This window comes from Amphimedon queenslandica, unplaced genomic scaffold (assembly GCF_000090795.2).
Source record: "Amphimedon queenslandica unplaced genomic scaffold, v1.1 AMPQUscaffold_12478, whole genome shotgun sequence".
NCBI lineage: Eukaryota > Metazoa > Porifera > Demospongiae > Haplosclerida > Niphatidae > Amphimedon > Amphimedon queenslandica.
The window spans coordinates 1-11,833 of record NW_003547285.1 but is presented as its reverse complement, the minus strand read 5'-3'; the positions used below and the strand labels follow the sequence as shown (position 1 = coordinate 11,833).

The following is an 11,833-nucleotide window of genomic DNA, read 5'->3' as shown; positions in this document are numbered from 1 at the left end:
AGAGATGAGATGCTGAACTGAACTGGAGATACACTTTCTGTTAGTATTATCATATCAATTTGACTAGTGGGTGAGAACTGCCTCAGATAGGCCACGTTGAAGGCACTTGCATGGCTGGACACTAAGCCATTTCCCTTCGCTATAGTTATGCAGCCTATAAAGAGAGTAATAGTGCCTTTACAGTACTTATCAGCTAGATCATAGATACTATGGTTAGATATAACGTACCTAAAACGGCGATAAAGGACAACACACTGATCCTCATCTTGTTTAGGTTTGTCTTGCTGGGTGGGAGGGTTTAAATCTTCAAAGATATCAAATATAAGGTTGATCTATAATGATATTCATACATACTCTCAACTATTTGCAATGCTTTTGTACTACAACCTACAATTGAATATAGCAGTATCAAATTACTTGCAGCATCTAACATAGTTAAAATTCTAGCTCTGTTTGTTGGTGCACAAGTCTACTGTACTTATATCATCAATTAATCATTAAATTGCATAGCATAGTACGTCAATAATCATAGTATGACAGTAATTGTTGTATTTATAATAATAATTTGCAACCGACAAAGAACATGAAATGCAGATGTACACAACGTAAGCTATCAATCATCATGAAATATAGAATTTGCACTCAGTTTGCCTATAATCTAATATTCGTGCCTTTAGTTACTTATAGATCTAGAGTCTAGATGCAACTGATGCAGGTCTACATTCATAATGAGTAGAGTTGTAAATGCCTAGCCCATACTACTATTACTCTAGTAGGAATACAACGTGTTTTTGAACAGAAATTAATTTGTAAACAATTTAGAGTAGCTGGCATATGTTTGGTCACGTTGTTTGTCATTTGTGGTAAGTTTATGAATATCACACACCTATAACGTAGACATATTGTTTTAGATATAATGTTACAGATTTCCTAGTCATGTATGTAAACTATATACATGGGATGACCCCTAATTCTAACTGAAGATGAAACAGCAGGAGTAAACATAAGGTTATCTTGGCCTACTTTTACACTACACTGCACTTGTTTGAATGCATGCCAACAGCAATCAATAGCTTATGTATACATCTGCATATACACACAATAAAGAGGTCACTAGACTGGCATGCACTGACATATACAGGAACTTAACTGCCTTCAACTCAACAAAACAGTTGGCTTGACAGAAGAAAGTACACACTGGTACAGGAAGTTGGTAGTAGATCTAATAATCCTATTGACTCATATAAAAACAAACATTTACATAGACACAATGCACACGAAAGTAATGTTCTGCAAAGTAACACACATGATGATACACTATTGTAGTCATGCCAGTAGTAGTGTCCACCATTTACTTTTGGTCATATGTACTTAAATTTGATGACCAGGACGAGGTGTTGGTTTACTTGGAAGAATCCGTATGTAGATTGGCCCATCAGTTACTGTATCGTATATAGGCTCTTGTACTGAATCTGTTTTGTGATATTTTCTATGTATCACTAGTATTCCAAAGGTTATAGTACACACTACACAAATGGCAATGGTAATAGCCCCACCACTTATAATGAGAGGTATTTTGGCTCCATTAATCTCATTACCAGTTGGTGTGGTTGTAGTTCCAACAGTTGAACAATTAAATGATGAAGGAGTATATAGTCTAGCAGACAAAACAAAGTGGGAATCATTGTCATATTGTTGTAATAATGTTCCTGTTATGTAGCCATATCCTCCAAACTTATCAAATCCATAAGCGTTTACATATATCCTGCCATTAGGATTACTATGAGCAATAGTATAGGAACCACTGGCTGTAGTATTGTATCCATATCCAGTGATAACTCCATTAGTATCTCTGATTGGTGTCCAGTTTAATGTGGTAAGAACACCATTAATGATTATATCACAATTGAAATAAGAATCAGCAGGTACTGCTATACTATAGAAATTAGTCGGCACATCAGGTAGTGTAGTGAATGTAACAGAGTGAGGATACTGACTGATGGGTGGAACTGTCATTAATAAAGGATCGCCATTAAAATCTGGAAAATAATGACGACTAAATGCCAGTTCAGCAACATAGCAAGGTTCACTACACACTAAAGTACAAAATTTTCCTGACTCGGTATTAATCGTTGTAAAGTTACCTTCGTTCTCTAAGTATTCATTAATAGAATAAGAATTGTCACAGGTTACATTTAGCTCAGTGTCATCATCGGATGCTAATACTTTGAACTGTTGTCCAGCAGCAAGATCGTAGAGTGGAGTAAGAAGAAACTGTGTTCCCCAATTGATAGTAGGTGGTATCTGAGTACTGATAGGATCACAAGCAACAGTGTCACCTTGGACTCTAGTGCAGTCGTGTCCCCCTACAACAGTCAGTGGATGATTAGAGACAATCTTTGTTCCACTGAGATCAACATTAGGTGCACCTATCAATAAAGTCTGCAATGAATGAAGTGTGATGGTATGACTTGATCCAGCAGCAACATTGATAGTAGAACTGGTAGATGATTGAGGATTATCAGGTAATTGTACACCATGAGTAGGAGTGATAGTCACTGTAGTATTGTCCCTGCAACCAACAAGAAGTACTTGACTATAATAGTCGGACAAGGGAGTATTAGCTTTCTTGTGATCGTTTGATATACCATAATAGACATATTCCTGATCAGGTTGATGTTCAGTGTATTCAATGCATGGAAGTGCAAGATATGTTGAACGAGGGCCTATCGTCCATCCAACCAATACAACAGAGATAGGTTTATCAGGAGGTGATGTAACAAGGAGACCAAGTTGACGATAACCATAGGTAGTCTCACGAACCTGTAGAGTTGATGGTAAAGTCACAATAGCAGGAGTACTTCTTGTAGTAGTTCCATTGTGAATGGATATATTAAGAGATGAGATACTGAACTGAACTGGAGATACACTTTCTGTTAGTATTATCATGTCAATACGACTGGTTGGTAAAAATTGCCTGAAAAAACCAACTTTGAATTCACTTGCAACATTACTTTGAGCAGTTGTCACTAAATGAAACAAAAAATCAATAAAATCTACTTAACATGTGAATTACCTTTAACGAAAATTGTGATAAAAAACAGCACCAAGCTAATAACAGCCATGTTAGTGTTTACAGATTATTGTTTATAGTTATTTGTTGAGCTTATATAGACAGTGAGTATTTACATTAGGGAAAACAACCTTCCCAAAACAAAAAATAATTATTTCGCAAAGGTCATCTCAGTCAATATTGTAAATAAGGAAAAGTAAATAAGAAATAGTACATCCATCATCAGGGTGCAAACAATAAAAAACTGAGATAAAGTAAACTTTAAACTAAACAAAGCAAAGTACATAACAACAACAACAAAGTCTCTTGCTTAAATTAAAACCTCTTCTACTTCATCCTCATCATTATGCTTGTTGGTATGTATTTCATTTGATAAAAGTGGTAGGGGGCGAGCAACATTTGGAGGCAGTGGTGGAGGCCTTCGTTGAGAATCAGCCCGAACCCTGTTCCCAAAATGATTCATGTTATCATAGTTTGGGTGAAATGCAGTCAAGTTGTACGGCCTTCGAATTACGTAATGTCCCGAGCTTTCCTGAAGCCGACTGCTGCTCTCATTCAAATTGTGCTTCTTTTTCCTCTTGCAATGTCTTCCACAGCAGAAGCTAGCTACAAGAATATAAGAGCACAATACAAGAGTGAGTAGAACTCCTGATATTCCAATAACATAAGCTGTTGTGGGATTGAGTAGTGTATTCATAAAATCACTGACAGTTTGTGTAGGAGTTATGATGACTGAACTGCTGCTAAGCATAACACTGAGAGTGCTCGTGAGTGCGCTACTAGGCACTGGCATTGAATCATAAACAATGATCACTTGAGAATGTTTTAGTGATACATCAAGCCCACTATTAGATAGAATTATTAGCTTTCCAGTCATGTTTTGCTGGTTGCTATCATTAGTAAAGGAGTTCAGTTTTACATCAACAGATTGCTTCCTTACATATTGATTGAATGAAAGTCTTGTGACATTTAAAGCCCTACCTATTAAAAATCCCCAGATTAATGTTTTTTATTGCCAGTATATTTTATACCTTGAAAATCATTCAACTGTAACAACAAAACAATGTTATTGCTTCCTGGAAGACATTTTATCTCTGCACCTGTAGACAAAATATTGAGTGCAACTGAATTGTCACTTTCTGTTACTGTCACTCTCTCCTCTGTAAAACCAATATCAACACCTATCATAATGTATATGAAGGAATATAATGATTAATGCTGTTATGATTTACCTTTAGTGTTTTGTATTGTAATTGCTGTTTCAGCTAATGCAGGAGATGGGTCATCACTCACTGCTGCCTCAGCTAATACTAGTAAAGGTTCATTCCCACCAAACTGAGCATTGCTAATTGTCACATTGATTGTCTTTTCTCTTTCTCCAGCAAGAAATTTAACAAGTGTGTAATCTATAAAGAAAGAAAAAATAAAAATTCCAATGTTAATTTCATTTGCTATCATACTTAAGTTAATTGCCAGACGTGTGTTAAAGCTGATACTATATTCATTGATTCTTTGAATAGTGAGAGTGAATTGATCAGAGCCATTGAGGAGACAGTACTCATCAGACAAGAAACGAAGTGAAGGGAAAAGAGGATTAAGTAAAGTACCAGCAGCATAGCCGTATGCTCCATCATCATCAAGATTATAAGCAGTCACATAGAGGCTACTCATTGAAGTACTTGGAGCTATTGTAGTCATCCCATTGAATAAACTAGTGTACCCATATCCTACTATGACTCCATCTTTATCATAAATTGATGACCAGTTTGGAGTGACCAGACTTCCATTGATGACTAATGTTCCATTGAATGACTCCCTTGCTGGTACAGTAACAGTGTATAGAGAAGCTGATGTAGTGAATGAACTCAGTGGTACCATTGTATTGGGGTATTGGGTAAGAGGGGAGACTGGGATTAGAAACTGTGCACCTTCTGTTGTACCATAATGAGCGACATAACATCTCTGACTGCAAGTGAGGTAGCAAAATGTAGTAGATTCATTAAAACTGTATGCTTCACCAACTGAAGAAAGCAATGAAGTAGTTGTATTTTTATCACAAGATCTAGTAATAATTGTATTTTCTTCTGATGCTATTACTGTGTATAGCTGATCCGCATTGATAGTTTGCAATGGAGCCAGCAAGAATCTAGCTCCCCAGGCAATGGTGGGAGGGATTTGAGTAGCAACAGAGCCACATTCGTATTCCTCAGTACAGTCTTCTCCTCCTCCAAAGACACTAAGTGGGTGATTTGATGTTACCATAGTGCCTGTGAGGTCACAGTTTATACTTGTCATTAGTAAAGTCTGATGAGAGTGTAGTATTGAGGTGTGATTATCCCCAGGAACAACTACTAATGTTCTTGTGTCATTCGACTGTGTGTTTACTGGTAGAGTCAGGTTACATGATGGTCGTATAGTGAACGTAGTATTATCTCTGTTACCAACTAGCAGAATCTGACTTGTGTAATTATTATTAGAGTTAGAGTTGCTTATGGAAACACCAAAGTAGCTGTATTCAGTAGTGGAGGAGGCATAGTCATGATAAGGGAGGCTTAGAAAGGTGAAGTGAGGCACAAATGAGATTTTTGTTTCTCCACTGGCTCCAACAATGGACACTGGAGATGAAGAAGTAATATGAAACCCAAGATCCCGTGAGTTGAAACTTGAGTCCACCACTGGATGGAATGGCAGAATAATGATGCTAGGATTATTCCTAGTAACTGATGTACTGTAACTGTAACCAATCCTTGACACAGTGACATGAGCACTGTCCTCCTGTGAATGCACCAACAGCCTTAGAGTCGTTGAATATGTAGATGGCATGAAACCAATGTTAAATTCAACCCCATAATGAGAGAAATTCTGAGATAAGACACCTACATAGGTAGACAGAATAAATCAAAATACACTCTTAATTGTAAAGAACTGACTCTTAGCTGTGAGAATGATACTTAAAAGCAACACTCTCATTCCCAGCATCTTGGCTCCTTTCTTCCCCTCCTCTTGCCTCTCAGCTCACAACAGTTATTATAGTAGTTGCTCTACTCACTATATCTCCCAGTAAATCACTCTACAATCATTACTAGACACAAAAGTAGTAGTAGAGTCTAGTATTGATAGCGGACAGTTGCTGTGTGAAGTGTAATAGTAATTTGGCACATAATTTGATTGACTGTACTCATGAGGTTTAATGTTTAAATAAGAATAATAATTAGAGCCTGCATGAGTAGAATAACAAAGTCTTCAATAATACATTTGATGCTAAATGATGCTATTAATATTCTTCGGATAAGTATACAAATCAATAATAAAATCGATGCTAAATGATGCTATAAATATTCTTTGGATCTTAAGTATACAAATAATTAAAAATTGATGTGGTCATTGGTCACCAGAATTATGTCAATAACATTGGTTTTGCTTTAGGCAGTTTTTCCTTAGGCTCCTTCTCTTCATCTGCCTGTCATGTACATTATAATTAACATAATAACTTGACACACATACTTGATTGTGTACCACATTTTGTGGAGTTACTGGTTTGCATTCTTCAATTTTAAAAGATCCCATTTTTTCGGTTACTATAATAATAATAATAATAATAATAATAATAATAATAATAATAATAATAAATTAATAATAATAAATAGTTATCTACTCTACCTTTCTCTACATCATCAAGCTCTTCTAGTTCTCTTAACAAATCGTCTTCATCAATTTCAAGACCTCCAAACTGAGCTGTAGAAAAAAGTCATAAAATAAGTAAAAGTTTGAGTTAATAGTTACAATACATAATGAAGGGTAGCTTGATTGCATTTTCTAATACATATACATTGTACATGAGCTGCTATCCAAGGCTATAGCCCATGGTTTTTTTCAAAAAATGGTTCCAAAATCACCCCAAATTTTTATTACATTTTCTGATACATATTGATGTCCTTATGCTGTGTAGAAAGTTTCAGCTGATTCCGACTTCAATTTTTCAAGTTACGGCCATTTTAAGAAAACGCTAAAATTCTGAAAAATACCCAAGGCTATATAGCCCATGGTTTTTTTCAAAAAATGGCTCCGAAATCACCCAAAATTTTTATTACATTTTCTGATACATATTGATGTCCTTATGCTACGTAGAAAGTTTGAGCTGATTCCAACTTTAATTTTTCAAGTTATGGCCGTTTTAAGAAAATGCTAAAATTCTGAAAAATACCTAAGGCTATAGCCCATGGTTTTTTTCAAAAAATGGCTCCGAAATCACCCCAAATTTTTATTACATTTTCTGATACATATTGATGTCTTTATGCCGTGTAGAAAGTTTGAGCTGATTCCGACTTTAATTTTTCAAGTTATGGTCATTTTAAGAAAAAGGTAAAATTCTAAAAAATACCCAAGGCTATAGCCCATGGGTTTTTTCAAAAAATGGCTCTGAAATCACCCCAAATTTTTATTACATTTTTTGATAAATATTGATGTCCTAATGCTGTGTAGAAAGTTTGAGCTGATTCCAAATCCAATTTTTCAAGTTACAGCCATTTTAAGAAAATGCCAAAATTCTGAAAAATACCCAAAGCTATAGCCCATGGCTTTTTCTAAAAAATGGCTCCAAAATCACTCCAATTTTTTATTACATTTTCTGATACATATTGATATCCTTATGCTATGTGGAACATTTGAGCTGTTTTGGACAAATAATTTTTTGAAAAATTGACAGTTTAAGTTATTGATAAAATGTAGACTAATTGGTTCATAAACTTACTAGCAACAACATCAGATATATTCTCTCCTTCCTCTAATAGCTAACATTATGATACTAAACAATGAAAAAGATTATCATCATCCATATTATACTAACATCTTGCAAGTCATCAACTATTTTTTCAGCATCTTCTACTTTCAGTCCTTCTTTCACCCGTAGTCTACGAAGTACCGAAGCTCCAGTTTTATAAGCTTCAAGGATCTAAATGTCATGCTTAATGTGAGAAGCCATATTCATTCATTGAGAAACCTTAATGTCAGTTTCAGCGGATTTAATCTGGTCCAGGACTGTCTCAAGGTTAGTCAGTTTTTCTTCAAAATTTGATACATTTCTTGAAATGACTTTCATTCTTCTCATGAGAACAAGGGCCTGAAAATCAAATTAGTCATCATAACTACAAATAAATAGAGTCAAACCACCTCTTTCTTTTGGCCCTTTCTTACTAGCCCGATGCTTCTACCTTTTAATCTTTAATAGTATAAATAACAACAATTAAAGTACAAAAAATAACTAATAACACACTTTTGTATTTCTTCGTTTCCATTGTCTATTTTCTTTTGCATCCCAGTAATTGTCCTCATTATACTGTAATAGACAGTAGAGGTATATTGAGATTATAAATGAGGAGTTATACCTAAGTATTCCAACGTCGATTTCACTCACTGGTGTTGCCTTACCACTTGGACTGGTAGCAAATTTTACTATGACCTACACATGCTCTAAAATTTATCAGCAAAACATTCATACCTCATCTGTATCTGCTGATATGTGACCTCTTTTGATCTTCTGTCCCTCGAGAAGTTGCAACTCTAAAGCATGCAAGCACCTATCATTTACTCCTGCACTGGTTACGTTTCTAAGGAGGTCTTTAAACTGAGGATGTGTCATGAGGCAATCAGTAGAAATATGAATAACATTTTGATGATGCATAGAGACTACAATTTCACATAACTCCTATAAAAATACATCTGATTAGTCACTTCAAGCCACACCCATTACCTTTATGGCCGGCACTAATACATAGACTACATCTTGAGATGACTGATCGGGAGATTTTTGCCATGCCAATTTCCATGCCCATGTCACTGGTGTTGACATTAATCTCAAACTCCATTCGGTCCATCCCATCTCATCAAAACGATAACTATCCAATTTCCTTATCTCTCCTGCTCTTTCCAGTACCTCTAGAACTCTTGGTAGACATTTTGGCTCAAACTGATGCCATGCTAGTCTTTGCGAGAGCTCTCTCTTGGTGAATGTCCACTTGTGAAGCTCTTGACTGCTGGAACGAATGAGAGCTCGCCAGAACTTCACTCTATCATCTGAGAGGGTAGGCTCATGACTTGGAGAGAAATCAGAGACGAGAAAATGCATCCTTGCCTCGTCTTTCCATTCTTCCGGAACTGTAAAACCAGACGCCATTTTAATATTTATAACTAGCAATTGACTAGCCCCTCCTAACAACTGTGCGTGCTGCTCCTATGCTTGCTAGCGCGCGCGTAGCTAGCTAGCTCATAGATACTAGCTGCAGAGAAATGGGGCGGATACAAGGACTAACCAAGTACTTGGACTCTCCTTCATCCCGGGCCCATTGGAGAGATACAAAATTGTCTAAATGTCCTATAGTGCTGGATGGTAAATGCTTAGTACATCATTTACCTAGTGATTTTGATTGGAAGTACGGTGGTCAGTATCCTGCAATAAGGGACTCTTTGGAAAATCTCATCAAGGCATTACTGGCCCAAAATGTGAGCCCCATACACGTGGTCTTTGATGGTGTGTACCAAACAGATAAAATGGACATGCATAAGGAAATAAGGCAAAAAATTCAAGACACTATACTGAACGAATTGCAAGGTCTAGATCTAGATGAATACCAGAAAAAGAATGTGCGTTCACCACTGGTAGCAAACACATTTCATAAAGTATTTAAAAATTATCAAAGTGAAGGAGTTAGGGTGTATCCTGCAGATGGAGACTGTTATCCCCTTGCAGTCTCTCTTGCTAATACGTATGATTGCTATCTAGTTGGTGATAATTCTGATTATTTCATCACACCACTTCAGAAGGGATACATACCTTTATCTAAACTTGCATGGAGTCAGCCAGGTTCTCCTGTCATAGGAAGAGTATTCAAGAGAGATAGTTTTATTGCCAGTCTAAGTAAGGAGCCTGATCTTATCTATACCATTCCAGCTTTAGTTGGAAATGATACCCTACCTAATCTGGTAGAGGAAACAGAGCTCAAAAGTTTGGTTAGATGTTATCGTGGAACACTTTCAGAAGCGACGATCAAATTTCTTCAAGAAAAGTGTCATGGTGAGCTGATTGGCTTAAAGGGTCAAATTCTATCACTTGCCAATGGCCTAGAAGTGCTGAAAAAGTTTGAGCAGAGCTTTGAAAAAGCAAAGAAAAAGTACAATGTAAATAGTCTCCCTTTTAATTACGAGGAATTTAAGATATCTATTGCTTTTCGATCTGATAATTGGAAATCTATACCACAATGGATTGTTCAGCAATATAAAGAATTTATGTTTTCACCTTCGTTGCTAGCTGTTTTTATTAGTGGAGTAAATTTACTTAACATTATTCCAGACGATTGTACAACATGGTCAAAACCAGCTAGCATGATCATCAGTAGACCAATAAGGCTAGTTATTTATGCAGTTTTGCGTAAGGGAAGGTATGTCACAGAAATTATCAGGCAAGGTACGAAGCTATTAGAAGATCGTATAGGTCGTCATGGCCATATGGAGATAGATGTAGAATTAGAAGAAATGAAATTAGAGCAAAGGGAGAAACGACGAAACATAATATATGAAACATTGATGTGTAGTTCTCATGCTCTGTCTTTGCTTGAAGAAGAATGGCACTTACCAGTTGCTTCTGTCATCTTTTGGGCAAAATCGGCTGCTATACCAAGAGGCGACATTTATTTAAAGGCACTTGTCCTATCTTTCGCTAAATGCTTTCATAAATCTGCTGCTACATTTACTCCAGCCTTTAGTCTAGAAGCTCTTCATCTTTATGCTCAGTGGCAGTGTGTCTATTACGATGCTATACTGCTTAACCAAGTATTGGCTCTACCACTACCCTATCTGTCACCTGCTGACTTGTTTGACGGTAAACTTGTCACATATTATTCACAAATGAGTCATGATAAGTTTCGTATAATTCTTGATAATACCAGTAGAGAAATTTTGCATCTCTACACAAAGATTCTTAAAACTGTTAACGAAAGCATTTGATTGCTTACACTCTGTTTAACAAAGACATTATACTAGTACACATATTAGTACTTCCTCAAACATTTAATCTTATTTTGTTATACTTATTATGCTCTCAGTTACATAAAAAATAAAGTGCATTAAAATGTTTTTAGTTACGTAGATCCAGCAGCTCTACAAATGAAAATTCAAAATTAACATAAAAAGGAAATGAAATGTGTGTACATGTACCTCAGTAGTGTCTCCAGTGGTGAAAGTGGAGTGCTAGGATTTGATAATGCAAGGTTCTAAATTAAAAATAATTCATGAAAAATTGCTAAGAGAATGGTTATAGAGGCAGGTTTTCCCACAAAGCATGCTAAGTGAGCTAAACAGCATGAGCTTCATGAGCTGACAAGTACTAGAATACAGTACATGGAATTCGGAGCAACTTTTAAAAATTCATTAAAAAATTCAAACTTGATCGGAATCAGCTCAAACTTGAAACATAACATAAGGACATGTATATGTTTCAGAAAAAGTTATAAAAATGGAGAATCCTCCCCTTTTCATTTTTTGGTAAAATTTGGCCAAAGTCCCTTGTACAGGGTGTTTAGCCCGATTTTTGCGCAGCAATTTTTAAAAGTTGCTTCAAATAGTAGTAGTTAATGTAATACATGTACAATAGCAATAGTATCTGAAGCTACAATACGGCATACCTTCTTTTGTCTTGTTGCATCTGCACTTTCTTGCCTTAATCTTTCTCTTTCTACAATGAAATTGTCAATAAATTATAAATAAAAA

The 11,833-nt window shown here is 35.9% G+C and overlaps 3 protein-coding genes and 1 long non-coding RNA gene across 4 annotated transcripts in view; all 4 read right to left on the bottom strand.

Annotated features, from left to right (window-relative positions):
• The window catches only part of LOC109587694 (uncharacterized), a 10,315-nt gene extending 10,005 nt beyond the window's left edge, over positions 1 to 310 (bottom strand). Inside the window, exons 1-2 of the mRNA XM_020003915.1 lie at positions 229 to 310; positions 2 to 154 (exon numbers count right to left, since the gene is read on the bottom strand). Of these exons, the coding sequence (XP_019859474.1) occupies positions 2 to 154; positions 229 to 265 (190 nt within the window). The 5' untranslated portion in view covers positions 266 to 310. The remainder of the gene's footprint in view (position 1; positions 155 to 228) is intronic.
• A 1,061-nt stretch (positions 311 to 1,371) lies between these two features.
• On the bottom strand, positions 1,372 to 3,125 carry LOC105314832 (uncharacterized). The gene is made up of 2 exons (XM_011409217.1): positions 3,077 to 3,125; positions 1,372 to 3,029 (listed from the first exon to the last, which is right to left on the bottom strand). The coding sequence occupies exons 1-2, from the start codon at positions 3,123 to 3,125 to the stop codon at positions 1,372 to 1,374; spliced, it is 1,707 nt and encodes a 568-aa protein (XP_011407519.1).
• Positions 3,126 to 6,236: 3,111 nt separating this feature from the next.
• On the bottom strand, positions 6,237 to 8,731 carry LOC109587693 (charged multivesicular body protein 7-like). The gene is made up of 10 exons (XM_020003914.1): positions 8,571 to 8,731; positions 8,458 to 8,531; positions 8,346 to 8,408; positions 8,243 to 8,291; positions 8,073 to 8,192; positions 7,920 to 8,024; positions 7,824 to 7,863; positions 6,734 to 6,808; positions 6,578 to 6,651; positions 6,237 to 6,533 (listed from the first exon to the last, which is right to left on the bottom strand). The coding sequence occupies exons 1-10, from the start codon at positions 8,709 to 8,711 to the stop codon at positions 6,471 to 6,473; spliced, it is 804 nt and encodes a 267-aa protein (XP_019859473.1). The 5' UTR covers positions 8,712 to 8,731; the 3' UTR covers positions 6,237 to 6,470.
• Positions 8,732 to 11,054: 2,323 nt separating this feature from the next.
• LOC109587692 (uncharacterized) lies at positions 11,055 to 11,800 on the bottom strand. Its single transcript, XR_002187749.1, has 3 exons — positions 11,749 to 11,800; positions 11,282 to 11,337; positions 11,055 to 11,224 (listed from the first exon to the last, which is right to left on the bottom strand). It is a non-coding gene; the product is annotated as an uncharacterized LOC109587692 (long non-coding RNA).
• Between the last annotated feature and the right edge of the window lie 33 nt (positions 11,801 to 11,833).

Bases quoted from the DNA above. Each gene is read 5' to 3' on its own strand.
- LOC105314832 (XM_011409217.1), bottom strand. From the start codon at position 3,125: ATGGCTGTTATTAGCTTGGTGCTGTTTTTTATCACAATTTTCGTTAAA. The intron at 3,030-3,076 runs GTAATTCACATG...TGTTTCATTTAG, and splicing joins TATCACAATTTTCGTTAAAG to TGACAACTGCTCAAAGTAAT.
- LOC109587693 (XM_020003914.1), bottom strand. From the start codon at position 8,711: ATGACACATCCTCAGTTTAAAGACCTCCTTAGAAACGTAACCAGTGCA. The intron at 7,864-7,919 runs GTTAGTATAATA...TCATAATGTTAG, and splicing joins TAGTTGATGACTTGCAAGAT to CTATTAGAGGAAGGAGAGAA. The intron at 6,534-6,577 runs GTATGTGTGTCA...TGTACATGACAG, and splicing joins AAAATGTGGTACACAATCAA to GCAGATGAAGAGAAGGAGCC.